This window comes from Colletes gigas, unplaced genomic scaffold (assembly GCF_013123115.1).
Source record: "Colletes gigas isolate AHSC1104 unplaced genomic scaffold, ASM1312311v1 Colletes_gigas_Sc00006, whole genome shotgun sequence".
NCBI classification, from domain to species: domain Eukaryota; kingdom Metazoa; phylum Arthropoda; class Insecta; order Hymenoptera; family Colletidae; genus Colletes; species Colletes gigas.
Genome location: NW_025106635.1, coordinates 5,766,076 through 5,793,405, shown reverse-complemented (window position 1 = coordinate 5,793,405; position 27,330 = coordinate 5,766,076). Strand labels below are relative to the sequence as shown.

At 39.8% G+C, this 27,330-nt stretch overlaps 7 protein-coding genes across 11 annotated transcripts; 3 read left to right on the top strand and 4 right to left on the bottom strand.

The window, feature by feature from the left end:
* The first annotated feature begins 872 nt into the window (after positions 1 to 872).
* LOC122395840 (cytochrome P450 4g15) lies at positions 873 to 5,758 on the top strand. Its single transcript, XM_043393738.1, has 8 exons — positions 873 to 1,019; positions 1,682 to 1,927; positions 2,006 to 2,203; positions 3,953 to 4,205; positions 4,485 to 4,692; positions 4,781 to 4,969; positions 5,038 to 5,275; positions 5,348 to 5,758. The coding sequence occupies exons 2-8, from the start codon at positions 1,696 to 1,698 to the stop codon at positions 5,710 to 5,712; spliced, it is 1,683 nt and encodes a 560-aa protein (XP_043249673.1). The 5' UTR covers positions 873 to 1,019; positions 1,682 to 1,695; the 3' UTR covers positions 5,713 to 5,758.
* Positions 5,759 to 6,086: 328 nt separating this feature from the next.
* Positions 6,087 to 9,496, top strand: LOC122395893. The gene is made up of 9 exons (XM_043393805.1): positions 6,087 to 6,310; positions 6,374 to 6,594; positions 6,672 to 6,863; positions 6,936 to 7,163; positions 7,240 to 7,415; positions 7,488 to 7,613; positions 7,857 to 7,968; positions 8,473 to 8,598; positions 8,994 to 9,496. The coding sequence occupies exons 1-9, from the start codon at positions 6,087 to 6,089 to the stop codon at positions 9,074 to 9,076; spliced, it is 1,488 nt and encodes a 495-aa protein (XP_043249740.1). The 3' UTR covers positions 9,077 to 9,496.
* A 152-nt stretch (positions 9,497 to 9,648) lies between these two features.
* LOC122395838 (putative leucine-rich repeat-containing protein DDB_G0290503) lies at positions 9,649 to 15,925 on the bottom strand. Of its 3 annotated transcripts, XM_043393736.1 has the most exons (5): positions 15,607 to 15,925; positions 14,408 to 14,647; positions 14,166 to 14,318; positions 10,967 to 14,093; positions 10,852 to 10,867 (listed from the first exon to the last, which is right to left on the bottom strand). In XM_043393736.1, exons 1-4 carry the CDS (start codon positions 15,718 to 15,720, stop codon positions 10,989 to 10,991), a joined length of 3,612 nt encoding a protein of 1,203 aa, XP_043249671.1. In that variant the 5' UTR covers positions 15,721 to 15,925; the 3' UTR covers positions 10,852 to 10,867; positions 10,967 to 10,988. The 3 variants fall into 3 exon arrangements, with proteins under 3 accessions (XP_043249670.1, XP_043249672.1, XP_043249671.1); XM_043393735.1 differs by having other exon boundaries at positions 9,649 to 14,093; XM_043393737.1 differs by lacking the exon at positions 15,607 to 15,925 and having other exon boundaries at positions 9,649 to 14,093; positions 14,166 to 14,263; positions 14,408 to 14,457.
* Positions 15,926 to 15,972: 47 nt separating this feature from the next.
* Positions 15,973 to 17,524, bottom strand: LOC122395837. Its single transcript, XM_043393734.1, has 3 exons — positions 17,303 to 17,524; positions 16,468 to 16,634; positions 15,973 to 16,357 (listed from the first exon to the last, which is right to left on the bottom strand). Exons 1-3 carry the CDS (start codon positions 17,369 to 17,371, stop codon positions 16,243 to 16,245), a joined length of 351 nt encoding a protein of 116 aa, XP_043249669.1. The 5' UTR covers positions 17,372 to 17,524; the 3' UTR covers positions 15,973 to 16,242.
* A 36-nt stretch (positions 17,525 to 17,560) lies between these two features.
* Positions 17,561 to 21,144, bottom strand: LOC122395836 (TWiK family of potassium channels protein 7). 2 transcript variants are annotated; one of them, XM_043393732.1, is made up of 7 exons: positions 20,510 to 21,144; positions 19,588 to 19,815; positions 19,337 to 19,526; positions 19,048 to 19,263; positions 18,669 to 18,818; positions 18,203 to 18,404; positions 17,561 to 18,066 (listed from the first exon to the last, which is right to left on the bottom strand). In XM_043393732.1, exons 1-7 carry the CDS (start codon positions 20,684 to 20,686, stop codon positions 17,877 to 17,879), a joined length of 1,353 nt encoding a protein of 450 aa, XP_043249667.1. In that variant the 5' UTR covers positions 20,687 to 21,144; the 3' UTR covers positions 17,561 to 17,876. The 2 variants fall into 2 exon arrangements, with proteins under 2 accessions (XP_043249667.1, XP_043249668.1); XM_043393733.1 differs by having other exon boundaries at positions 19,588 to 19,719.
* A 120-nt stretch (positions 21,145 to 21,264) lies between these two features.
* On the top strand, positions 21,265 to 23,083 carry LOC122395834 (TIP41-like protein). The gene is made up of 6 exons (XM_043393728.1): positions 21,265 to 21,422; positions 21,706 to 21,887; positions 21,953 to 22,132; positions 22,200 to 22,422; positions 22,513 to 22,671; positions 22,743 to 23,083. The coding sequence occupies exons 2-6, from the start codon at positions 21,709 to 21,711 to the stop codon at positions 22,935 to 22,937; spliced, it is 936 nt and encodes a 311-aa protein (XP_043249663.1). The 5' UTR covers positions 21,265 to 21,422; positions 21,706 to 21,708; the 3' UTR covers positions 22,938 to 23,083.
* A 111-nt stretch (positions 23,084 to 23,194) lies between these two features.
* Positions 23,195 to 24,647, bottom strand: LOC122395835. 2 transcript variants are annotated; one of them, XM_043393730.1, is made up of 4 exons: positions 24,252 to 24,647; positions 23,943 to 24,137; positions 23,652 to 23,863; positions 23,195 to 23,578 (listed from the first exon to the last, which is right to left on the bottom strand). In XM_043393730.1, exons 1-4 carry the CDS (start codon positions 24,424 to 24,426, stop codon positions 23,270 to 23,272), a joined length of 891 nt encoding a protein of 296 aa, XP_043249665.1. In that variant the 5' UTR covers positions 24,427 to 24,647; the 3' UTR covers positions 23,195 to 23,269. The 2 variants fall into 2 exon arrangements, with proteins under 2 accessions (XP_043249665.1, XP_043249666.1); XM_043393731.1 differs by having other exon boundaries at positions 23,958 to 24,137.
* Between the last annotated feature and the right edge of the window lie 2,683 nt (positions 24,648 to 27,330).

The following is a 27,330-nucleotide window of genomic DNA, read 5'->3' as shown; positions in this document are numbered from 1 at the left end:
AATTGACTTGAAGCAGAAAAAAAGTAGAGACTTCGAACTTTAAAATGACCGTAGTTTTATCTCTGTGCGATTTTTCTTCAACGAAGTTACAGCAATCGAAGGATTCTTTGATAAGTCCTCAAATGAATTTTTGAATCTATGGTATTAAAATTAAAATATCTCCCAAACTAATGGGTTTACGCTATAAATGGCACAGTACTTTTTTACAGGGAATGGGAAGGTATACCAATTAGCGTGTTTGAAAATTCAGGATTCCATCGATGAAAGAAGATTGACCTTCGTATGACCTCCGCAGGGCCACGTAAAATATCTCCCAAACTAATGTGTTTACGCTATAAATGGCTCAGTACTTTTTTACAGGGAATGGGAAGGTATACCAATTAGCGTGTTTGAAAATTCAGGATTCCATCGATGAAAGAAGGTTGACCTTCGTATGACCTCCACAGGGTCACGTAAAATATCTCCCAAACTAATGGGTTTACGCTATAAATGGCTCAGTACTTTTTTACAGGGAATGGGAAGGTATACCAATTAACGTGTTTGAAAATTCAGGATTCCATCGATGAAAGAAGGTTGACCTTCGTATGACCTCCACAGGGCCACGTAAGACAAACTTAGTTACATCGAATGATTTCCCCCTTAAAACGAGTGAAATTTTGCTTGAAACATTTTCTGGTAGCCAACAGTTTCGACTGGGTCGGATAATAGAAAAATAAACCGAAGGAACTGTTCGCAGAAATAATTATCCAAGCGATGGAAGTCGCCGATTCGTAATATTTTCCGTGGCTCCGTAACACGGGTAACGTACGAAGAACTGGAATCGAGGGGGCACGAGTAAAACTAATTATCAATTCCAATAGAAGCATGGCGCGGCCATTAATTAGCGTCGCGACGCTCTGTGTCACGCAGGGGTGGTGGTAGAAAGGCTCCGGTTATAAAAGAGATCGCGCAAAGTCGTCCAAGCAGTCCGGTGGTGGTTCATCGGCAAGAACTCTTCGCGTGAGTGGTGCGATCGATAGGTGGGTGAACGATTTTATAAACCTCTTAATCGTGATCGTGGAGATCCAGCAGCGTGTTGCTCGGGAACATTCTTCAGAGTGCTGTGAACATCTTCGAAGTGACCTAACTCCGTGTGACAATCTTATTTACGAGTAGAATAATCATTTTCTTCGAGCAAAAGTCTTCTTCATTTTTTCTACCGTTCTAGTAAACTCGATCACGCCTGTGTTCCAACGATGGATCGAGCTCTGCGAGCACTCCTTGCTTCGAAGACACTTATTTTATTTACCAATTGATCCTCCTATTAGTAGATAGATCCTCCAAGCTTTGCTTTCTTGTCTAGCAAACGATAAGTTATTTAATATTATCTCGACTCCCACGACGCTTGATTTTTCTCTTCTTCTTGTAGCCAGCATTTTGAAAGTGGATTTGGGATTTCGTATCGTCTATCATATGTAAACCTTTAGTAGGCAAATAACGAGCTTTAAGAATGTAAAGAAAATTAACACGTAGCTAAGTATATTAAAAAAAATGTTGATCGGGGAATCGAAGGATCTTGGAGTGCGTTTGTCCTCGAAAAAGCTCTTCTCGGTCACGATGCTCTCGTTTCTTTCCACATTAAAATAGTATCGAAAGGTAGCGGCGACGTGTACGATTCTATTAATCTGCTTTCTGTTTTCAGATACTTAACGCAAAATGTCCACAACTGGGCCAGAAATAATGTCTGGAACGGTCGCCGCAGCATCATCGGCCTCCGGATTCTCGGCAACTGCAGTCTTCCTGTCTCTTCTTATTCCTGCATTGGCACTCTACTATGTCTACTTCAGAATCTCTAGGCGTCACATGCTCGAATTGGCCGAAAAGCTGCCAGGTCCTGCAGGTTTGCCCATCATTGGAAACGCCCTTGAATTCCTTGGCAGTTCCGACAGTAAGTGGACTTCATACGTCGCTGAATCGTGAAGCTCGTTAAACGAGGGACGTTGATCTATCTTTTTCCACTCTGCAGCCATCTTCCAAAACGTTTACCAGAGATCATTCGAATACAACGAAGTGATCAAGCTATGGATCGGCCCCAAACTGATCATCTTCTTGGTGGACCCACGGGACGCCGAAATCATTCTCTCTAGCCACGTGTACATCGACAAATCTGACGAGTACAGGTTCTTCAAGCCATGGCTTGGAAACGGTCTCCTCATCTCCACTGGTGAGTATTTTTTCCATTTTCTAACGGAGAAGCTTCTATTTAATTTCGTAGCCAATAACTAGATCATTCCACTTGAATTACAACTGGTTTGCAACGTGGGTCTTCTCAAACGTATCAATCTCAAACATTGCAGAAGGATTTCTTCCTTTGCTTTTGCTCGGTTAAGTTAATTGCCATCAAGCAGTTTAACAAAATGGTCTAACCTCAGCCTGACCACAATCACGTGGTCTGAACGTAACGCTTAATATTACTATATTCGTTGCTGAACGTCCAATCGGAGAACACACGCTAAAATGACTATAATCTGCCATATCGAAGCTTCTCGAAAACCAAGATTTGTCCCTATTTGTTTACTATACCAATAGCTTCTGTTCGCGTGTTTCATGCTGATTAAAAGTTACGCGTATAATAGTGATTACAGAATTCTTGCTTTTACTTCGCGACAGGTGAAATTGCCTCGTAAACATCGACTTAAAGAATGAAAAAATAAAAAGTTTTACGCTGCTAGAAAATCAGCAAGCATTTCAAGCGTTTCGAACATCGATCGAATCGGGAAGCTCCGATAAATCGTTAGCAGCGTCGTTTGCGATTCTAAGGTCGATATTAATTCAATAATTGCGCGCGTGCAGATTCTTACACGCTGTTATCGTAACTTTCTAGCGTCTAGATAGCTTTTTTTTTCGCAGACGAAACTCTCTCGATCGCTCGTACGACCACGTAACAGATCTAAACGCCGGTGCACGTAACGGTCTCGCGTTTAACCTCGATCGCATTGGCGCAAACTCTATTTGCACCCTTAAAACGCATCTTTGGCCCCAAAACGTACAAAAATTCCAGTTCTTTCGCCCTGAAAATATTCATGCTGAAATTCCACGAATGAAACCGTCGCGAGTCATTGTATCGAGAGTCTTAATAGTTTCTAAACAAGGAGTACGTTGGTTTCTTTGAATACGGTTCGAGATGAAAGGTACTGGCGAAAGTTTCACGCGGAAAATGCACGCCGTTAAACCGATAATCGCTTGGTATCGTTGAGCGTAACACAGGGAGAAGCCTCTTAACTTTTTACAACACTATGACTACCTTGGACGATCGTTTAAAAAAAATGTGAGTTAAACAGAGGCCATAACTTTGCCACGAAGTCTCCTCAAACTCGCTTCAACACGCCTGGACGTGAGTTTTGAGGATTACGTATTAAGTTTGAGTAACTGCAGGGTCTACAAGTGTATTTGCTACGCGAGCAACGAGCAAAGAAGACTCAACTGTTCTATATCGAGGTTTCATAGTCATGTAATCGAAACTGGACGCGTAGTAATTACGTCAATCGAGTTCGAAGCAGGAAGAAAACCCGTTGAGAATGCTTTCATCTTTGTTTTCGTCTTTTTGCGGCATAATCCGGTGACAATCGTTACTCAATCGACGATCCTTCGCCCATTTCTTTCTGGACACGTTTTCCCTCGCAGGAAGTGCGTTTTCTCCTCTTTCATCTAATCGATGCGTGATCTACCGTTCGTTACAACCGAGAGTTTTTCCAAACTTTCTCCTTTGGCGTGCCCGACCTGTCCTCCCCAACTTCCTGAAGCATTTTCCCGCTACCGAATTAGGGCAAACAGCGTTTCGTTGCTTGAAACCCGTCTTCGACTTCATCTCTGTGCCTCGAGTTTAAATAATTTAGGAAAACTAGATCAAAGATCATTTAATTCCAGTGGTATTGTTCGAGCCTGTGGGGCTGTAAACTGTGCTGAATTGCAGGTCCAAAATGGCGTGCTCACCGCAAACTGATCGCCCCGACCTTCCACTTGAACGTGCTGAAGAGCTTCATCGACCTGTTCAACGCAAACTCCCGCGCCGTCGTCGAGAAGATGCGCCAGGAGGGCAACAAGGAATTCGATTGCCATAACTACATGTCCGAACTTACCGTCGAGATCCTTCTGGAGACCGCCATGGGAGTATCCAAGTCCACCCAGGATCGTAGCGGATTCGAATACGCCATGGCTGTGATGAAGTACGCGATCATGTTTCTTGCTGGCGCTTTCTTCCTCCGGAGAAAGTCCGTCGATGTTTCGCGACGCGTGTACTGTAGTTAACGTTGCATAAGAACTAGATAACAGAGATATTTCCATAAAACGCAAACGTTTTAAGCAACTTTCTTTCGTTTAAAAATATAAACAAATAGTATAAAATTTCAATTTCAAATCGAAAAGTGAGATCTAGGATGTTGAATATCGAGTCACTTACTTTTTTAAATAATATACATAATAGAAATATAATGAATTTCTTGCAGGATGTGCGACATCCTCCACCTCCGTCACACCAAAGTATGGCTCAGGCCCGACTGGCTGTTCAACCTGACCAAGTACGGCAAGAACCAGATCAAACTGCTCGAAATCATCCACGGACTGACCAAGAAGGTCATCCAACGCAAGAAGGAGGAGTACAAGACCGGCAAACGTAACATTATTGACACCAGCGTACAGAAGGCTGACTCCAAGGTAGGCTCACGGGGCTCGATTTGGATCAGCAGTCCCCAGCGACCTGAAACAATATTTATATGGTTAAAAAATTACATTACGATCGCAGGCTACCACCGTCGTGGACGGAATTTCCTTCGGCCAATCGGTCGGCATCAAGGACGATCTCGACGTAGACGACGACGTCGGCGAGAAGAAACGTCAGGCTTTCCTGGACCTCCTGATCGAGGCTGGACAAGAGGGTGTGGTCCTCAACGACCAGGAAGTCAAGGAACAAGTGGACACCATCATGTTCGAGGTAAGATTTCGCGACCCGCCGCGCTATCAAAGCAAAACAGAGACGACCAACGGAACTTTATTCGAAAGGGACACGACACAACCGCATCCGGATCTAGTTTCTTCCTTACGATGATGGGTTGCCACCCGGAGATCCAAGAGAAAGTGATCCAGGAGCTCGACGAGATCTTCGGCGACAGCGACAGGCCAGCCACTTTCCAAGACACTCTGCAGATGAAGTACCTGGAGCGTTGCCTCTTGGAAACGCTTCGTATGTACCCACCTGTGCCCGTCATTGCGCGTGAGATCAAGACAGACTTGAAACTGGGTTAGTATCGTCCGATCGAATGATATTTACAAGCTCTCGCGACTGCAATCTGAAATGATAAAAATTACACAGCGTCAGGAGACTACACCGTACCAGCCGGCAGCACGGTTGTCATCGGTACGTTCAAGATGCACAGACAGCCACACATCTACCCGAACCCGGACGTCTTCGACCCGGACAACTTCCTGCCCGAGAAAACCGCCAACCGTCATTATTACGCGTTCGTGCCCTTCTCTGCCGGGCCACGATCCTGCGTGGGCCGTAAATACGCGATGCTGAAGCTGAAGATCGTCCTCTCGACGATCCTCAGGAACTTCCGCGTGAGATCCGACATCAAGGAACCCGACTTCAGGCTGCAGGCCGACATCATCCTGAAGAGAGCCGAAGGATTCAAGGTGAGGCTCGAGCCCAGGAAACTGGTAGCGGCGACAGCTTAAACCGGAATACGTGTGCGGACGATGTTTGTAAAAAAATGATTGTTTATAACCTTCTTTAGCGTCATACGATTGTTTGTAAATGTTGTGTCGATAAAGCGGATAGTTATATTTACTTTCATTACGTCGATATTTATCTTGTGCAATAAATTATACAACCTCTGTGTTGCGAAATCTGAATTTCAACGCTACTCGTTATTTACGAACCCGAACCGCTTCCCTCGATCCGCCATTGTTGTTTTAATTCAATTCCGTTGCGCTTTGAATTTGCACTTTATATCGTAATCGATATTCTGCGGTGTGGAAATAAACGAGCGTCTGTTGCAAAGCAATTTTGTCACCTCGTTTGCGAGGTGTAGCAGGTTGATTTGAACAAAATGGCCGCGAAGTACGATCGCGTTAAGAAATACGATGTCGTGGAAATTTCGAAGCGAGACGTCTATAAAGAGTGGTCGAGCAGTTCGGAGAGCAAGGTGAACAAACAGGTTGCACATTTCCCTGCGAAATTGAAAACTTTGCCTCGAACAAAATGGCGCAAGGACAAGGCTATGGCCGACTTAAAGACCGCGTTGCCCGATATAAGTCCCAGACAAGTGAGAAGGTTCTTATTACCTTTGCAATTATCGTTTTACCTGGGTCGGCGTTTCTAATATTCTCCAAACAGATTTTACATACCGTATCACGAGGCGATTCTTCTCGAACTCGAGGAAGAAAACTACCGAGAAGCGGCCCGCCGCATGAAACAGTTTTTGAAACTGGACGAAAAGATCGGCGAACAATCGCCTGTTAGCCTGATGAGGAAGAAACCGTACTTGAAGGATCGAAAGGATCTCGTGGATCGTTTGAAGAGCGGATTGATCGCGTTCGAGGAAGCTGGAGGGGAAGGTGACGATATTTCCCATCGAAATTTCTCGACACCGGCGTATACGTACATATTTTAGATCGAATAAACATTCCTCCAGGCGATCGCGTAGCCCAAGCAACGTCACTGTTGAACACCGCTCTGTTCTTCCAGTCGAACACTTGGGAATGGTGGTGGATAGCGGAGCGTTTGTACCAATCTGCTCTCGCGACTGCTGAAACTATCAAAGACGACGATCGTCGCACGATCACCTTCACGCGTTACCTATACGGTCGATTCCTCTTTAACGAAAGTTGGTAACGTGATCGTCTAATCGTCAACGCATTCTAGCATCTAAATATGTACAAATACATATTATAAACAGTGCAGAAACCGAAGGAGGCGCTAATTTATCTGAACGAGGCGCGCGAAGCGTCCAAGAAGAAAACGTGGAACGCGTCGAAGAAACTGGGGGAGAAACAGGGTTCCATTTTCAGGGAATGCAACGTTCTTCAGTACAAGGCACTGTTGATTCTCGCGCGAAAGGAACGACCCGAGAACCCCGAGTGGGCCATGAAAGCTTGCACGGAAGCTTTGGAAAGAGCCACGGACTGTACACTTTGCTTCTTTTCGATAGTTCGACTTGGAACGAGCCAAATACTAACTTGATTCGAAATTTTAAAATGCAGCTGCCAACGACGAGTACGTGAACGAGGCCCTTTACGAGCTCGGGAAAAGTTACGTTGCGATGAACGATATCAAACACGCGTTACATTGTTTCTCGAAGTTGTTGGCCCTGGCGAGACGGATTTCGGACGCTGAAGGCGTTTGCAACGCGCACACGGAACTAGCATTTGCGTACAAGGTGCCTAATTCTTTCGATACGCGTCTCTTAATAAGTTCGAATCATAAATTATGGAATGTTATTTACGAGCAGCGATTGGACGACAACGCTTACACGGAGAAACATTTGCGTTTGTTTCGCGAGAACGCTGAACAATTCGGGCTCTTCGAGAAGCTCGCCGACGCGCATTACTACACCGGTGAACATTATTTGAGTCAGGTATTGGAAATGAACAGACACGACTGTTTGTTGTTCTAGCTAATTTACAATACTGTCTAACGACGATACAAAAACTAAAGTAAACGACTAAATTACTAGAATAAAAGTACAAAAAAGAAAACAATAAAAATTATAATGGCTGTTCGCGTCATGCGTCCTTAACTAATAAAAACGATACTGCGCTAGTTTTATACAAATGAACGTAAATCGAAACGATACATTGCCACGCTGTTACTTCTACAGGGAAGTTTGAACCTTTCTACCGGACATTTGGAAAACGCTCTGCGTTTATACAATAAGCTCGGCTTGTCCCGCGAGGCTGATCGCGCCAGAAGTATCGCGGGAGTATCTACAGGTATTACAAGTCTATAAAATAATGCAGTCTATTTTTTTTAAAACGAACAATGATGCTCAAACATTCGATGGAGACGCCTCGTTAAAAAGAAAATTACTTCGATACAATTGACAAAATTTTTCCCATTTTAGAAAACACGTGAACGCTTTACGACAATGTACTCGCGCTGTCGAGCATGTTAATAGAATTAACATCGATGTACCAAAAGCTTTTTATATGCTCGCGACGCTGCAAGTACATTGTCCAATAAAACTGAAGAGTTTAGAAATACGTTTACTCTTTATTTTCTATTATAATACATAGTCTAACATTTCTATGAATATTCGGTATTACGCGATCGATTGTATCTTTCGAGATCGAATAAATCTCTACCATAAAAGTACAAATACAGATATACAAATCGTTTCCCTATGTCCGTTTCACGTGCGGCCGATCGATCGCGATAAAAAGTTACAGAATCTCTCCGCGACGGCTTTAAGATACCACAACGCAGACTGTTCGCAGGTCAAGAAAGAATCGAAGACTATTTCGAGTTGCTTTCGCGATGCGGCGAGCGCGACGAACACGCGACGCTCAAGGTCTGCCTGTGGAAATGCCGCAGAGAGCCATTTTGGACTGACGAGATACACGGTAAACAAAAAAAATAGTCAATCGTACAGAACAGTCTGATAATAGAAACGTGATTCGTTCTTCCTTCCCGCAGATTATACCTCACACTCTTATTCCATACAAATATCTCTATATTATTAGGTGTATATTTGTTCATCAAGGTTTACATTCTTACTAAATTTATTTATCGTACTTAATCTCGGATTTAATATACACTGTATTCAATATACATCGACGAACCTGACTGACGCGTTATAATGGCCACAATTTTTCCTTCGTTCAAACGTCTCGACTTTTATCAAAACACTCGCGCTCCGCGAGTAAACGAGCCGCCATGCGTTTAAAAACAATAATGCGTTCCCGATTACCGTAAGCATCGATACGAATAAACATCTTCGATTCTGTTAACGTTCCAGACGAGAAGTCGGACACAGAGGCTTTGTACGAAACATCGGAGGACACGGTCTCTTCGTCGCAATCCTCCCCTATCAACAATTGATTGCATCGCGAGATTAAAGAGAACTCCGCACGATTCAACATTTATCTATACAAGTATTTCCTTCGTTTTGTTTTCTTTTTTTTCTCCGTACAATTTATATTCGAGTAACGTCGCATATAAATATAAGAATATTAAGTCCGTCGAGAAACGCCGAGGGTGGTGATTTTCTTTTTAAGTCGTGTATCGAATGAAAACGTTTCGTAGCTTACAATGTCGCATGAATTCGTACCACTAGCGAGTAAACAAAATAAAAAATACCGGGAATTGCTAAACACAAGGAGTTCTAAGTGTCTCGATTTATCGTTCGATAAAAAGCAACGATTAGTCGATAAAAATCATTGATACTAAACAACCACTGCTACTTACAAAAGCAAAGAAATTAATAAAGACGACTTTTGCTCTCCGCTAATATTGTTTCGTTAAAAAGAAATAGGGGGAAAAAAAAGGAACTAGTTACTTAATTGAGACTTCACCGAGTTCGATAGTTTAGCCACGTTCCATTACGGGCGGTGGCTTGAAAATAATGTAAATTGTTTGCCGTTTTTGAATGGCATATTTCGTTCAGTTCGGATCCCAGGAACATTTATCGGAACTATTGTGCAAAACGTGAACGTGAAACTTCATGAACATCAATGTGTATTTGGAAAAAACAATGTGACGTAACACATTAACTATAATTAATGGGCTCGATTGCGGTCCCTTGAACACTGGTGCAAGATAATCTAAGACCAATCATTCATTCAGCATATACATTGTGACTCTGCGATAGATAAGAAATGAAATGAAATGTGGCGAACGTTTAATGAGAATAGCGAAATCGCTGACCAACAATAAAGCCTTCAGACAGTTCTTCGAGATTACATCGTACAGAAGCAACTATAAAAGCCTTAAACATACTGATTAATATGCGCGCGAAACTTTCATTCGAATGAAATTCATTAAATCGATTATGTTAGTTGAAACAAAGTTCAATCACCCAAATCATCGCCTTGACTTTGTACTATTATATCAGAAACTTCTTGTCGCGAGTTTCACGCATTGCATACTAATAAAGAACGTTTTTAAAAATAATACTTTAAAGAATTAATCGTTAAAATTTGAAAATACTAATTGCGAGAGAAATTTCATTAATACCTCACACGTCCTTGCTAGGCTGCAAGCAAGAGGACGGGATTTAATAAAGTAAACGCAAAGTAAAATAAATGAGCATTCCGGGACAATAAACATTCATTAAATTCGTAAATTTACAAAAATGATTAACCACAACAATCAATCATCCTTCTGTTAGCCCTTATAAAATTAATTCTTCAACAAGTATTTTTGTTGCGCTATTAAGAACGATACTGTAATTCAATAAAATTACTCTATACAAATTAATGATTTACTTTAAATGAGTCATGTATATGTCATACCTTTAAGCATATCCTTTTCGTGTATCAATCGATTTCTTCCTCACAAAACAAACCTGTGCAAAAACTACCGTATAGATGTGGAAAGTTGACACTTGAGTTTCCACAGGAGCAAGTCTAAGTCTATTCATGGCCTTTGAAATACTTCGTAATTTCTTCGCTCGTCAAGCGTCAACTTTTTAAATACGCAGGGTGATTTCAGAGATGGATTCTACGCAAAAAAACAAATAACAAAAGTTCACGTAAACATGTGTCCTGTTTGTTATTGTTTTCTTGCGTAGAATCTATCTCCGAAATGGGTCCCCACATTCCTGTATACTATGTCAAAAAACGAACAGTAAATCACACATTTTGTCAAAATTCGAGTCGCCGATCAAACAATCTACAAATTTTAATTATAAAATGATTTTACGGTAGAGTGGAATTTGTGATGCAGTGAGCAGTTTGAGTAATAAAAGCAGGTAAAATATAATGTTCGTACGATATAAACGCCTACACGCAACTTATGAAGAAGTAACAGTAGTCTGACTACTGTTCAATTTCAGAGGCGACGCGTTCTCGCTGTTACGTATTTCGCGCGATATGTTTTCTAAAGTTTCCATGTCGGCCGAATCGTTTTCGGTATTATCGTCGACAGTTTCATTGCGTTTTTCAACCTCCGCGCTCGCCAAATCGAGAACTTCTTGCAACACCTCTGCCGCCGCATCGGCGGAATCTTTTGCCGACTTTTTCTGTTCCCTAATTTCGACTTCCTCGACGTCATCGTTGCAAGTCGAACTGTTCGTCTCGGATAATACAATCACCTCTTTCGTCACCAGAGGCTTGTCATTTTCTACCTGTGTGCATTCAATCTCATCTTCGGAGCTGGAGTCTACGTTTTCCGTGCGATCGCTCGACTTTTCCTTCGCCGTCTTCTTCGAACTGTTTACATTAACGATCCTTATGTCTTCGTCGCTCGAATCTTCCACTTCTATACACTTTCGTTTGACTGTTTTAGAAGAACCTGCGACATCTTTAGCTGGAGATTCATCGCTGCAATCTTTGCTGGATTTCACTCCGTTCGAACTTTCCTTATCAGTTGCCTCGCTTTCTTTAACAATTGCCTCGCTTTCTTCAACAATTGCCTCGCTTTCTTCCTCAATTGTTTCACTTTCCTTATCATTTGTCTCACTCTCTTTATCATTTGTCTCACTCTCTTTATCATTTGTCTCACTTTCTTTATCGTTTGTCTCGCTTTCTTTATCGTTTGTCTCGCTTTCTTTATCGTTTGTCTCGCTTTCTTTATCGTTTGTCTCGCTTTCTTTATCGTTTGTCTCGCTTTCTTTATCGTTTGTCTCGCTTTCTTTATCGTTTGTCTCGCTTTCTTTATCGTTTGTCTCGCTTTCTTTATCGTTTGTCTCGCTTTCTTTATCGTTTATCTCACTTTCTCTATCGTTCGTCTCGCTTTCTTTATCGATCGTCTCACTTTCTTTATCGTTCGTCTCACTTTCTTTATCGATCGTCTCACTTTCTTTATCGATCGTCTCACTTTCTTTATCGATCGTCTCACTTTCATTATCGATCGCCTCGCTTTCTTTATCATTTGTCTCGCTTTCTTTATCCTTTGCCACATCTTCTTGTTCGTCTGTATCACTCTCTTTATCATTTGTTTCTTTATCAACGATCTCACTTTCATCCTGGGTTTCTGCAGTTTCTTTTTCGCCATCAACATCGTCATCCTTTTGCGTTTCTTTTTGTTCCGATTCCAATACTGCAGGTCTTTCCTCTGTCGTCCTCTCAACGTTTTCCTCCTCGTCTTTATTTTGTTCGTTGTCCAAATTTTTCTCATTCTGCACGAGCAAATTATCCTCATTTTCCTTTGCCTGCCCATTTTTGATCGGTGTAAGCGAAATGTCTTCATTTTCTTTTGTCCTAACATTTTCATCCTCTACGGGCAACGTAGTCATATCTTCTTCTGTACTTGAATTGTTTTCTGTCTCAGACTTATCCTCCTTTTTATCGATATTCTGATTAGTAATTTTGCGGCTCCTTCTTCTACTTCTCGGCGAATACAAACGTTTCCTGCTTCCGCTCTTCCTTGAACTACGTTTTACTTTTTCTGGCGTTGATTTGGTTACAGTTGTCTCAGCATCTTCTTGGCTTTGCGATTTCTCGACTTTATTCTCCGTTTGTTGACCGTGATCGGAGTCGTGATCATCCGATACAGATTCCACATCAACGATTTCATTTGATTCCTTCATAGAGGACTGAATTTTCTCCGTTGTAACACTCGTGTCTAGATTAGTTGCATCCGTTACTGCTTCTTCCTCGTCATCATCTACTCTAATTGCTATAGTCTCGGACTGATCTTCGCACAGATCTTCCACCGCTTCTTTCGTGCTCACGGTATCTTTTGTCGTATCATCGACATTCACTTTTTCCAATTCCAATTTCGGTTGTTTATAATGTGTCAATTTGTGCGACAACCACGTAAGTTTCGTCTCGTGATTAGCTCCACATTCTTCGCAAGTATATGTCTCACTCTTATCGTCTTCGGTTTCTTTGTTATCAGACTCAGAGTCATCCGATTTTTCGGACGTTTTTTTAATCGAAGACGGTTTCGATTTTAACGCCAACTCCTTTCTTCGAGAACTTTCTTCCGTAACATCTCGGTTAGTCAGATCGATCATAATTGGTGCCGGGTTTACAAATCTTATACTCTTCTTCCTTAATCTATCGTACACAGACGATGGCGGATTTAAATTTTTTATCACAATGTTACCTGCCAAGATACTCTTTAACTTTTTACGATCGGGATTATTGTCAACATCCGCATCAGACAAAGATGCATCAGTTGCTCGTTTATGTTTAGTTAGTTTACGCTTATATTCGTTTACATTGTTTGTTAATGTGGAGTCCGAATCAGGACGTTGATTAGTATTACGTTTATCAATTTTTTGTCCGCGCAAGTTCGGTCTTTTTACAAAAGTCTCGGTCAAAGATGTCGACTTAGAATCTGTATTTTTTTGTTTTACGTTAGATCTTAATCTCTTATTTGCAATCTCTTTATTATCTGTATTTTCGGTTCTCATACTTCTAAGAGTACGTTTTTGACCCTGCTTTGCTGCGTTACTTTCTATGTCATTAACTATTTTAGGAGATTTCTCACCTTGTGTTTTACTATTTTCCTCTGGCAATACCTTGTCCGTTACAATGTATTTCTTCTTCCCCTCGCCATCTTCTTTGACTTTGTAAAGATTTTGATTACTTACTGTTTCATCTTTTAATACATCTTTTAGAAAAACTTTACAAAATTTGGTTTCTGTAACACTCTGCTGCTTATTAATGTCATTTGTATCGGAACCTGTTTCTGCCAAACAACTTTTGCAGACAAGACCTGCTGATTTTTTAGATTTGGACGTATTGTTAGTAGTTTTAAAGGTGCTCTGACATTTTTCACAGATTTTTAGTTTTGGTTTGTCACTTGAGTTGGTATCATTCAGTTTGTTCTTCTGAGATCTTGTACGCGTCATTTTGCTAAATTCTGTATCAGAATCCTGCAACGTGTATAGAGCTGTTCTAGCAGAATCAGTGATAGTAGTTTTGCGACTTATTACAGCTGTATTAATCTATAACAATATAAACAACAACAATAATACAAGGTCAACATATATCGAATAAAATATGCAAGAAGCATTTACCTTGGGGAAATTTGAATAATCTATTTCTTTGTTGATTATATCTCTCAGATTGTATGCAATTTCTTGAGATAGGTTCTTCAAATCGAATAACACATCCACTGTGTACCGGCAAGACAAACATACAAGTTCACAAGCTTCCTCAAATTTTTCGAACTATTAATTAAGATACAAAATAAATTTTAACAAGACAGAACAAAATGATAAGTAAACTACTAAACAGTTATATGAAATATATTTCTTACTTCATTGTTAAAAAGTCTTTGTATTTTGTGGAACAAATTATGTTTTAAAGTATCTTCACTGAGATCGAAAACATGTTCCTTCTTTACAGATTCAAAACATAAACCGCAACAATTCTTGCGAATCTTTCTCTTTTGTAATGTAATGCAACGTTTGTATTTGCTTACAAAGGAACTACACTGGTTTAACTCATATGCGCATTTGTGACAAATTTTAGTTGGCAATTGATCTACTTTAGGTACCTGTATAACAAAATATACAACAAAAACTCTGTAACATCGGCAATGTATTTCGACTAAACAATATAATTAGAAGAATGTTTGAATTCGCTGTTTTATACTATATCTAATAATGATAAGAGCAAGATTGTTACAATGTTAGCTGATAGGTCATTTAATGTTAAATATCATAAAATTGATTTGTGATTTCATTTGACTCATATATTTTGGCTGTGTTACAGAACAACACGCGGTACTTTAATTTTAACCAATGTTACATTAAAATAACCACAAAAAGTAGTAGATGAGAGGTTATTAACATTCAAGAAGCAAAAAATAACAATATACAGGAATAACCTAATAATATATAATTAGGTTCTTAGAAACTGGAAAAGAATTCATTCAAAAAACTGAATAAAAAATTACATTAGCTGAAAATTGAATGAAATACCAATGAGCATAACAATATCAAACAAATTATGCACAAACAGATTATACAATAACAAATCGCGTACGACAAAAATACAGATATTAGAATTGAGAATAAAGTTTAGAAAAGCAACAATAACATATATAGCCAAACATGTATAAAAGATAATTACAAACATGCCTAAACTTTTAAGGTTTACTAGGAAATAGGATTTATCCCTCAAAGTATTAAAATTTTACGTATATACGTAATTTGGACGTATACTGTGATAAATGACGCGATATGCATAGTACCGAATATTTTTATTACACAACAATCAGTCATTAGACCATTTAATGTATATCATCACATACTTGCAAATTAATTCAATAATTTTTATGAACAGAAATAACAATGGATTCAGTTGTTTAACAAGTACAGAATCGAATAAACTCTGTTCGCCGAGTATTATTGTTACTCAATGTGTATGGTTATCGACGCACGCTCAGACAAAAACTAACGAATTTAACAAGATTTGAATGTATTGCTGTGAAGTAATTCGCGAGTTACATACCGTATCGAGTGAGCAGATTGTGAATTGCTCGTGAAATAATTTCTTGTTGTCATCCGTAATATCCAAGAAAACGCCTTCGTCGCTCGCACAGAGAAAACAGTATTGTCTTGACATAGTAACACACAGATACCAGAATATGTACGAAAACGTAAATTATATAGGACTGATAAAAAATATTCGAAACATACAAGAAAAAAAACGACTACAACTCCGAAAAGAAAGTTTAACTATTTTGGCGGTTACAAAGCAAGCAACGAATCGTTGCAACGCAGTATATTGGCGGTAACGGTCGCGTAAGCAATATGGCGTCCGCATTTGTCATATCGATATATCGTTAAGAGAGCAAGTGCGTCCCTTCTCATATCGATTCAAACATTCACATTCGAGATACAAACGTTCACAAATTACCGCGTTATTCAATCCTTATTTTTAGGGTATTTTTAAGAACAACTTACAGTCGACTGTTTTATCATTACAATTTCTTTTTTTATTAAAACAATTTTATAAATTTGAACATCTATAGTACTTTCAATATGAACTGTTTCAATTTCTTAATCAGATTACACAGCTTTCAATCATAATATATATTAAAACATCAATCTTTCAAAAAACATCGATACTTCCCCGTTTTTTAATTTATTGTTCACGTTGAGTCCATTTGTGCAGATTAGACAATGTCAATAACTCAACTATAGTCTGATTATCGTTACGATATTGTTCGAACTGAACTTTTAATTCGTCTAAAAACAACCTGAGAAACAAATAGAAAAGGCGTCAGTTTAAAATATTCGCTAAGATACGCACAACGAAAACTAAAACAGTTTCGATCTATGATTATACTTCGATTGTACAATCGGTCACTTGAAAGATTGCATCATTTCCTTGGAGAACTCGAGGAAAGTTTGCATGGATTGGATTTTTAAGTCTGTAAGATTCAGTTTTAAAATGGCATGCTTGTTCTCTTCTTTTATTTCTTCCACTTTCGGTGGCTCGGTAGGATCTTTAATCCCGGTCATCGCACTCAATTGCTAAACAAGAAAAAGTTCAATGACATCGGATTAATCTTAATAAAAAGCTTGTCATTTAATATATATAAAAAAAAAATTGTCGCAGCAAGGTTGAATAGATGGAAAATTTTACTCAAATGTGTTCAAAAAGTACCGCACAAAATGATGTGCATAAGAGTAACATTTGTTATATTTTAAAAGCGATTGAAAAATAATGCGACCAAACTTGATTTATAATTTTTTTAAAATTTCTTGTGCTCTACACAACTATGATTCTTAGATTCTCGTCTCGTACTTTTAGGGCATAGGTGTAAACATTTTAGGTTCCATTGTTGCTAACTATTGTTCCGTAAATCTGGTCACATTATTAACAGACAATTATTTTCATATATAGATTTGATCGTCGCGTCATAAAATACATACGAGATACGTAAATTTTCGAACAGTCCAGAAATGCTTGTTACAGACAACTATGTTAAAACAAAAAGTGAAACAAAACGATCTCTCCGAACGGCAGTAATATATTTTTTCCCGTTTCGTTGGTCGAACGACGCGTACGTCATTTTGATCATACACATGCACGTATACAACGAGAATTTCTCTAACACGAAAAACTGTCAAGTGCGACCACCACTAACGAGACAGCCTCGGTTTTCTTATCGTCGTATTTTTCGTTTAATTATACGCACACTATACGCGATGCACACTAGAGCCGAGGGTCTCTCGGTGTTGTTTTGGAGTAGAGACGAATTTTTCATGATCTAGACCACCCGTAGCCCCGTATGTCACCGTAAACTACAACGAAGGCTGACCAAGGACGCACAGAACGTCACCTGTCGTGCTCCGTGCTGTGCAGCGATTTCTAAATATAGCGGCCGCTTCTCTACAAAATTATTGTTTTCGTCGATTCGGTCGGTCCAACATAGGGACTGCTGATCGAACTCAGGGTTGTGTCGGTTGCGCGCATTCGCGGTTTTATGCGTCTGCGTGCAGTTCGCGTGGGTAAATTCGAACGAGTTTAAACTCACCCATCGGTGCACGATAAAATACGTAGAAAAATCTTTCCGTTACCACAACGTTCGAACACAAATGACGCGTACATATTGTCGCATATAAATATTTAGATTTTTTAAGGGAACCCGCGGCCTTGCGGATGAGAAATGTTAATAAATTACGTAGGAAGTCGCGCAAACAGACAAGAAATAAGCAAAATAACCGAATGTTTTTTAATGAAATTTAACAACGATCAGAAATGTTGATCGATTAGACACTGGATTCGTAAATAACAATTTGCACTATCGGTTTGTCATTAGCCTGTGCGTTCTGTGCCGTTGCCGCGATATCGCGTAATACGACCTCAACCGCTTCCTCCCAATCACGATCCTTCGAATCCGCCCGATTAAACGAAGCCGACCATTTCAAACGTGGCATCGAGATCACCGTCAACACTTTCCTGCAACCAACAATTTTATTTTAAAACCGAAATATGCGAGTACAAGGGCAACGATGTTATAGTTGTCCCGCAGAGTCGTGCTTGCAAATCAAGAACAGTCAATGTATTAATATATAATTCGTTACGAAATAAATACCTGAGATCGGAATGGAACGCGGACATGTCACCGCCGGCGTGTTCGCCAAGCCTCCGCATGGCTTCGGCCAATGGTCCACTGAGTCTTTGCAATCGTCTCCACGATTGCGTGTATTGCAGCCTAACAAGTTCGATGATGGTGCTGGTCAACGCCAGGCCGACAAGAATGTACAGGGTGCACAGTAACGTGTACTTCGGCTTCTCTACGTACGTGCGACGACACGAAGCGTAGCTATAATAACGTACAAACACGCGCTACGCGGATACAAACACCACTATATCGTCTACACACGTGCGCGCGATAACAGCTAACGAATGGAATTGTTCTTACAGCTAAATTTCAGTATAGTCATGCAATTGTCAGTTTCTCAACTTATCCGAACTAGAAAGAAGTTGATCTTATAAACGAGGGACTCGCGTTGTTATTAATCGCTCTCAGAGTGCAAAGTGCATGTACCGCTACTTACTCGGGACCAGATCGCCGAATCCTATGGTAGTCATGGTCACGAAACAAAAATAAAACCCATCGAAGAAGTCCCAGTCATCTTCCCACAACATAAACATGCCCGCGCCGCAGGCAAGGTACAAAAAGAGAAGCATGATCGCGGCCAGTGCCCCTACAAGAGAAATTCAAACCCGTTCGTTGTATGAAAATAAAATTTGCCTAACTCTGCACGATGTTTTCGATGCAAAGAGAAACAACGGCGCGACAAAGTGTTCTTCAATGGCCCGATATCTTCCGCCCCGTGCGAAGCACGTTTGGACACGCATACCCCGGATGTAAAATTAGTAATCGGCTCGTGTTTCTTCGTTTTAGATTCTTCGAAGTCGCCGGTTCGAACTCACCGAGCGATCGCCTTCCAGCTAAATTTGTCGGAAGACAGGAAAAGGTAAAGCGAAACGGAAGCTTCGATTTCACGGCCAATCCGACTTTCATCACCGCTGCGGCGAACAGCTTCCCCCAGTCGGCTATCACCGTCAACGTGAGAGGAATACCGACGAAAGCGAAAAATATACAAAAGATCCGGCCCCAGCTAGTCGACGGGACAACATTCCCGTATCCTGGAACACGCGATTATTAAAATAAAATGTACACAAATGGATTTACAATAGATCATCGAGTATGGTTTATTACCGATCGTGGTAAGCACAGTGCTCGCGAAAAAGACTGCTTGAAGAACGCTCCACCTTTCAGTGACGATCGGTGGCATGCCCACTGTGCCACGATCTTCTTGATCGATCGTATCCGCTACGAAACTGATCAACAGGCCACCTTGCGCTGCTTCTTGGACAGCCTCCTCGTAAGCACGTAATTTCACGCTGACCTGCAATCGTCTTCTTTGTAACCCTAATAATAATAAGGCGATTTATTAATGGCTGACTTACCAGAGTTTCCAAATTCGACACGTCGGTGTTATTGGACACAGAGTCGACGAACGAACGCCTCGAGGTGCGTAAATTCGCGCGCAGATTTTCCAACCGCGCCAGTTCCGCCGGAAGCTCGATGTGCCGAAAAACCTGACAGCGGGGGCAACAGTAACAATAAAGTCGGTCGGTGGGTTTTCGAACTTTTGCGAACGTAAACGTCCAAATCCCGTGAACGGGGAAAATAGTCTGAAACGTGCAAACCATTTTGTCCGACGAAAAGATTTGCGAACCACTTGAATCTCGAGTGGGCGTTACAACGTCGAGAAGTTTTACCGTATTTACCGAACGAATGTCCGGTTTACATTTCGATTGGCGTCATTGATCATTATTCCCTCAGAGGCGAAATTTTAAACATCGATCGCGTCAAGACGTTTGATATCTACCGTTTCCCTCGTCAAACGAACCGTTCGAATCGAGAACTTGAAAATAAAAACGATGTTCATAAACGTTCGAGGGAAGAAGCAATTGCAACCGGCCGTGCGATTGGTCCGTTGCTAAAAATAAAGACACCTACTGGTAATCCAGACACGCGTTGTTATTTCTATAAATATTACGTTCCGTGTAAACTCGCATAACTAAACAATTAGAAACGTATACGTTCGTCAATGCGTGGAGCAACACCGATCGAGCGCAACAGTCGATGTTTATTTGTATATTTTACAACTTTCGGTAAGACATAAACTGTTCCTTGATCGATCACGAGTACCTTATTGATCCAACGACTCGACGCACGATGGACAAACACATATCAGAATTAAATTTTTTATCTAGATAATTCTACAAATAAAATTTGTTAAAAATAGTAAAATACGTTGTTTTTCCTATATATTAGAAAAACGTTGATAAAATATTTGACAATTTTTTAATTTGTCCGACTCACCAAACCGCCAATTGCTGTGTACAACATCAGGGTAATTAAAAGCCCCACGTGCCCGGCGACCGCTTTGACCCTCTGGACGTTCTCCTCGCGGAAGAATCGCCTCTTTTCCACGACCTCGTTAACGACATCGCTTTCCTCAGCAAGTTCCACGTTAAAACTTGCCTTCTTGGTCGTCATTTTAAACGCGTGCTTCTCATGGACCACGTACCACCCGCGCCGCCCAACCAGAACTGATCATGTTCGCTCGAATCTTCCACAATCGCCACGGTTATTTCCGTATGAAACGGAATTCGATTTTCCACGACGCATTTGGAACATGATCGGTATTGCTCCTTGAGTGCTTGAACGGTTCTGACAGACCCCAACCGACAAAATAAATATCGCTTCGTCGCTCCTGCGCGAAATCGGACACTTTGTGAAGTGCAACAAGCCCTCGACTTATACAGAAAGCTTCGGAATAGATTTCGGGGTCGAATTAAGGTTTCCAGGGCTTGCAATCTATATAGATATTTTTAAAATGGAACATGTTTTTAACATTAAAATTGTGGAAAATATTCTAGCGTTTTTAATCTTTTTTACCGAGTTCGACGATATTTGTAAGTGTGCTCGATTGAAAATTAATTTGAGAAGAGTCTGGTACAACTTGCACAAATATCTCGAACAAACTTTTGGCGCCATATTACTCGGTAGACACACATACGATCCTATAGTGCCGCTTTGATATTACACTGGATGCACTGCCGATAATGCAGTACCGTGAAAGAACTGTAATCATTATACTCGAAAGAAATTTTCAAGGATCGAAAAGGGTGAAAGCTTAAAAGAAAATAGACATAACCAGTAAATAACTGGGAAGAAATTCACGATGTTCACTAGACATTAATTTAATGACCAGGTTCAGCTGATATTATTCGTAAGTGTTTCTTGTAAATAGTATGACAGGTTATTGTGTACTATCAATAACTGTTCAATATATTTAGACAGATTGAATAACAATGATCTAGAATAATATTACTGTCGCAATGTGCAATAAAGCACAACAAAACACTGTAATATAATGTGTATCTTGACAGAAGAAAATAGCAACTATTTAGTTACTATATAAACCTGTAAATTTAATTTCGTCGACGTTTGCGACGTTTAATCGAAGATAATATTGTTATTTAACTTATTTCAATCGTATTTTATACTTTTAGGTCATGACAACTGTGAAAATTCATGGTGGAATCGACATCTTACGTTTGCCTGTTAATCAAGATGAATGTGTTTATCCACCATGGCACATTAAATATACACAGTCTCATATACTACATTCTAAATGCTCCAAAAGTGAAAATGGCTGTAGCGAGAAGGATGCTGAACCATGCCAATTTTGCATGTATGACTTAAAATTGTATTAAAATCTAAAACCACTATATTCCAATCATACAATTAATTTAATAGTTTCAGCCAAACATTAGACCTACCACATATGCCAGACATGGTATTTCCAAACAATATATTAATTTTAAAGCATCAAAATGGTGCTGACATACACTTCAATGCTTTAGATGCCTTGAAAACTGTTTCAAACGGGAAAGTTAATGTACAACTAGCATGTGCAGAAGCTTGGAAAGAATCTAGGTGGAAATATTTGTGTTTCCCATTTTGTTTGTTGACAGATTTTCAAATAAATATTGTTTTGAAACAGGTCAGAGACCAGTGAGTTTTTGGAAGAAAAGATAAAACCGTTTGATTGGACATTTACAACCAACTACACTGGAACAGCAGCTAATTTTAAAGTTCAAGATACTAACGAGAGAATCGATATGGATAAATTGAAAAAGAGAGAAAAGATTTTATTTTATAATGATTTAACGCTGTTTGAAGACGAACTTCATGACAATGGTATTGCAGTTTGCTCTGTGAAGATTGTAAGCTAGCAAAAGTATTATATGCGTACGCACTAATTGAAAAAGAGCATGTAATTGGATTGACTTTGATTTAATGTTTTTATTTCACAGCGTGTTATGCCCAGCGGTTTTTTCATTTTGCTAAGATATTTCCTGAGAATCGATAATGTAATGATAAGAATAAACGATACTCGGATTTATCATGAGTTTGGGCAGGACTATTTGTTGAGAGAGTATACAACAAGAGAAGCGAAGGTTGAAGAAATACGCGTAAGTAGGATTCTAACCTAAACAAGATTACAAATATTGTTTATCCTTAACGATTTATTTTACTGTTTTAGGCTCCACCTTCACTCTTTATAGAACCAAGCGAAATAGCACCATATTTACCGTTAACCGGAAGCTACTATCACAAACTAATAATTCTTCCAAACAAAACAGAGTCAGTCACAAACAATGCATTGGCTAATGAAAAAGTAAATGACGACGAAGTCGTTAGCACCAGTACAAATAAAACAGACAATTCTGTTACTTAAAACTAGCACATGCAACGAAAATATCAAAGTCCACGATAATTAATAAATAAACGTCTACTGATAAAATTAAACACTGTCAGAATTTCAGGAGCAATAGAATAATTACAAAGTTTGTACGCGATTCACCGTGACATCGTAAAAGCTTCAATTTTTTTTTTAAAGTTCTCTTGAAAATTTTTAGTCGAAATATTTGAAATTTATAATATATTAAATATAAGAATAGAGCATACAAGTACTGTTTTATTGTTCAGATCTAAATAAAGGCTTTTTAAATAATAGAACGTCATCGCATATCAAACGTATATGTACAAGAAGCACACATAAACTTACTTTTATACCTTTTCATTTTGTGTAAGGATTTCTGGTTCATTTGAATGTTCATCGTATCTTCTTTGAACAACAGTATTCAACCATAAATACAATTTAGCATTATAATCCTTCTCTTTCATGCCTATTACCTTGTTCGCGAGAAAATGTAACTTTACATTAGATAATATTTCGAACGTAATTTCTTTTTCTGGCCTTTTATTGAACATAAAATCAAGTGCACAATATCCTATCGCATGCACATAATCGCAACGATTTATTGGCATCCCCAATAAACCATTGTTAGTCTCTAATGACCAATTATGTTCAAGAATCTACATAAATGATTGCACACGTTATCATTTTACCTCTTATCTGTCCCATATTAAGCAAAAATCTCTTACTTACAGCCATATCGCGTATACTTGTACCATCAGGATACCTGAACTCTGGGCGTGGATTAGGAAAATGTTTTGGACATACATGATGTTTCAATAGTTTAGTGTTCATGGTCTTTGCATAATCAGAATACTTTTCATCGATCATGCGTCTGTCCTGACGTTGTGTTTCAAAAGACTTCTTCTCAAAATAAACAACAATGGATCCTGTACCATCATCGACTACAAAATTGTTTTAGGACAAGAACAAATACTTAAATATTTTTCTGAAACACCCTGTATAATAGAGCTCGATAATTACATTGATTATATTTACTTCGGTACTGATAAAATTTGGCATCCTCGTAAATAGACATTACAAATCCCACTATTTCGATTTTACCTATTTTAATGTGCGGCATGTTGAGGGGATGAAACTTTACACAGTTATTTTCCAAGTATGGTACAAATCTGTTCAATTCCATTATTAAGAAAGGTTCATATATTGTTATTTTACCTAAACCGATTTATCGTGGGTTTTATATTGTTAGAAATACAAACTAAAATCAGGTACTGATCCATTCAAGGACAAAGCTTATTCTTCGTAAAAATAAACAGAACATTGATATACCCTTAGAATCTGTCTTCCTTTTATGAATGACCCATTCTTCCTTTTCAGAAAGATATAATGGAAAATCATAATCTCCATTATGTGAAACGAAATCTGGTTCTATTCCTTTCGGCAAATTTGTCCAATCTACTACATGTGACATTTTCGGAGTACATACACTTTCCTCAGTGCACATATCGTTAAAATTCTAACCTCCTACGAACTAACTAACTAACTTTTACACTTTAAAGCTCGTTATTTAATGCGTGTGTCGATAGAAATTAAACGTACGCAATAAGCAAAATTAGCGGGAAAATATCGCCGGTTACTGATAGGGGAAAGTTCGAAACACTCCGAACTCAACCTTTGCCTGAACTGTACTGAATTTCAAGGTTCGACGTTAGGGTGCGTCGTTAGTTCAATTTCAAAATCGTAATCATAGAAAATCATTCCTCGATTGCATTGTTTCTATGTAAACGAAACATATCTTTGGGAGAAAACCTGTTACAACGATATTATTTGTTCCTAAATATTGCAACTTACATTCATACTTCAAACCTGGCCATTTAAATGTTAACAAATGTCCTTTCTTTTCGTCTAATGTCTTCCTCTGTTATATTCGAGAAATAAAAACAGAATGTAAGTGCAAGAAACGTTGCTTTTCACAAAAGCAAAGTGAAAGGACGAGTTTTACAACCTAACCCAACTTACAATGAACGATAGGATGCAAGAAATTAAAGAAATGTTTAATATTAAATATTTGAAAGATGTATGGGTACCTATGAAGTGTTGAAAGAATAAGATGGACACGTAGGAAATGAAAGTTTGAAATTTGTAAGGGTACAAAAATGGTGATCAATAGCTGAATGATCGAAGAAGGGGGACACGTCGTATTTACTTTTATTAGGATCGTAATTGCTCTTAGCAGCCGTACTGTATCACGATCGACTAACACGGATCGGGTCCCGTGTGCATTGTTCCTTTACACACCGTTTGACCTTGAGAAGGTCACGCCTGTTACACGCACCTCGCATTCCACGAATCCCCCGCGTTCCATTCTTCGCGAGCGTACTTCGATAATCAGTAACGTCTTATTCTTGCCAGTCGGTTAATAAATACGTTACTTTTGTCAATTAAACTCTGCACGTAATCCGTTATCAGCCGTCGCAAACATATTTACCTCGTCGACACAAAGATTATACAGGGTGTTCGACCACCCCTGGGAAAAATTTTAACGTCGCACTCTACAATGCTATGCAAGAAACAAATTGAAAACAATTTCAGCCGGATCGAGGGAAATATACTTGTTCTTATTTATGCGTTTGCCGCTGTGCGTATAAAATAAAAAGAAACGTGATTTATTCTAGCCGAGCCATCGAGAAGGACATCCTAAACCCCAAACGCGGCAAGGGGATGCGGCGGATAACCATTTCTGGCTTAACTATCGGAATAAAAAGTAGAGAAGGAAAGGAGAAGCGAAGCGAATGAATCGTTGATCGTCCGACATTGTGTCACGGTACATGTATCTCTGTGAAAGAGACTCGAGCAAAAACCGTCCAGCTTCGTGACACGGCAGGAGAGGAAGGAGCTCGAGCTGGACTAGGCACCGAGATTCTTTTGGTTGAATAACTATCAATTGATCTAAGAGAAACTGGTATCATTAATAATATAATTCTCTATCTGTACGCGTTCGAGGAGTTCCGCCTTTTTACTGGGATTTTGTAATAACTATCATTCGTCCTTTTGACAACGATATCAACAACAAACGTTCTTGTAGGCAAGCGTCGTCCATCCAATTTTCATTAGATCGAATCGAGTTTAATTTTAAACGTATATTGAATCAGAAAGTAGACTAACTTTTTTTTTTCTTTTTTAAATTCTTTTTCTTGACAAATGTAGTTTTACAAGAAGTACGTTATACGGTTACGTGGGTTACTCAATGAAAATGAGAACTGGTGTTCGCGAGACGGTCGTTCCCATCGCTGGGCATCGCTACCTCGCACGCTACCATGATGCGTAGGTGTTTCCGGCCGGCTGAAGCACGGGCATCTGCCTCGGTCTCTCAGAACGCAAGAACGAAGAGGACAGAAGAGAGAAGGAACGGGATATCGAGGCGAGGAGGAGCGAGCGAATAAGGGAGCCAGGCGGGCAAAGCGAGAAAAATAGAGTCCGCCGGCGGGCAGAGCGAGTGGAAAAGCAGGATGCGCGGTGGAAGGACGGCAGATAAAGAAAGCGTGGGGCGAGAGAGAGGGAACGCTCGGCCGGAAGCAGTTACTCGTGCGATGTAACGAAAATATCAGGCGTCCGTTTCGCAATCGGCCTACCCGCGTTCGTCGAGTTTAATATAGAACACTCGCACGCCCTGTCGCGAAAACATCACGCTAACGTCGCTAAGAGCGCGCCGCTATCGCGTTTATCGAGTTATATCGAAAATTGTCGTTCCTCTTTCTCGCGCGCCTCCACTTCCAGCCTCTACGAATTCGTTGACGGGTCCGCGCGCCCGAACAACGCGCATAAGTTCGTACAGCTGTCGCGTTTCATCGACGTCTCGATTTCTTTCCACCGTTAAGGGCGGATCTACTCTGAAACAGGAGTGGGACTATTTGAACCTAGATATTAAATATTTAAATTATATTAAACACTGGCTAAGAACTGCTCGAACACCCTGTATGCAATAATTGTGATCATGTTCTACCTACATCTATAAAACCGTACCAAATGCTTTCTTGAAACCAGTATACACCAATGATACTTATTTGACTGTTGGTTGAATATTACTAGCTATTTCCTGCGACTTCCAGTTGCGGATCCTGGGGGGTGGAGCGACGAGGTCCTCTCATTACATTATATACTATAAATGTTTTTGAATATGGACTTGTATAGATCCTTCTGCGACGTTCCCCGTCTATCGTCCAACGACTTTACAAAGAATTCGACGAAGCTCTGGGGCTATATTGATACAGGGGGTGAGATTGTTTTTCTCCCGTGGTCTTAAAGTCGTTCCAAGCTTCGACTATTAAAAACGATAAGATTCGATAGCTTCTAAACCGATACCAGGAAAGTTGTGCAACACGGTTACCAGCTTTTTTCCCCCTTCGTC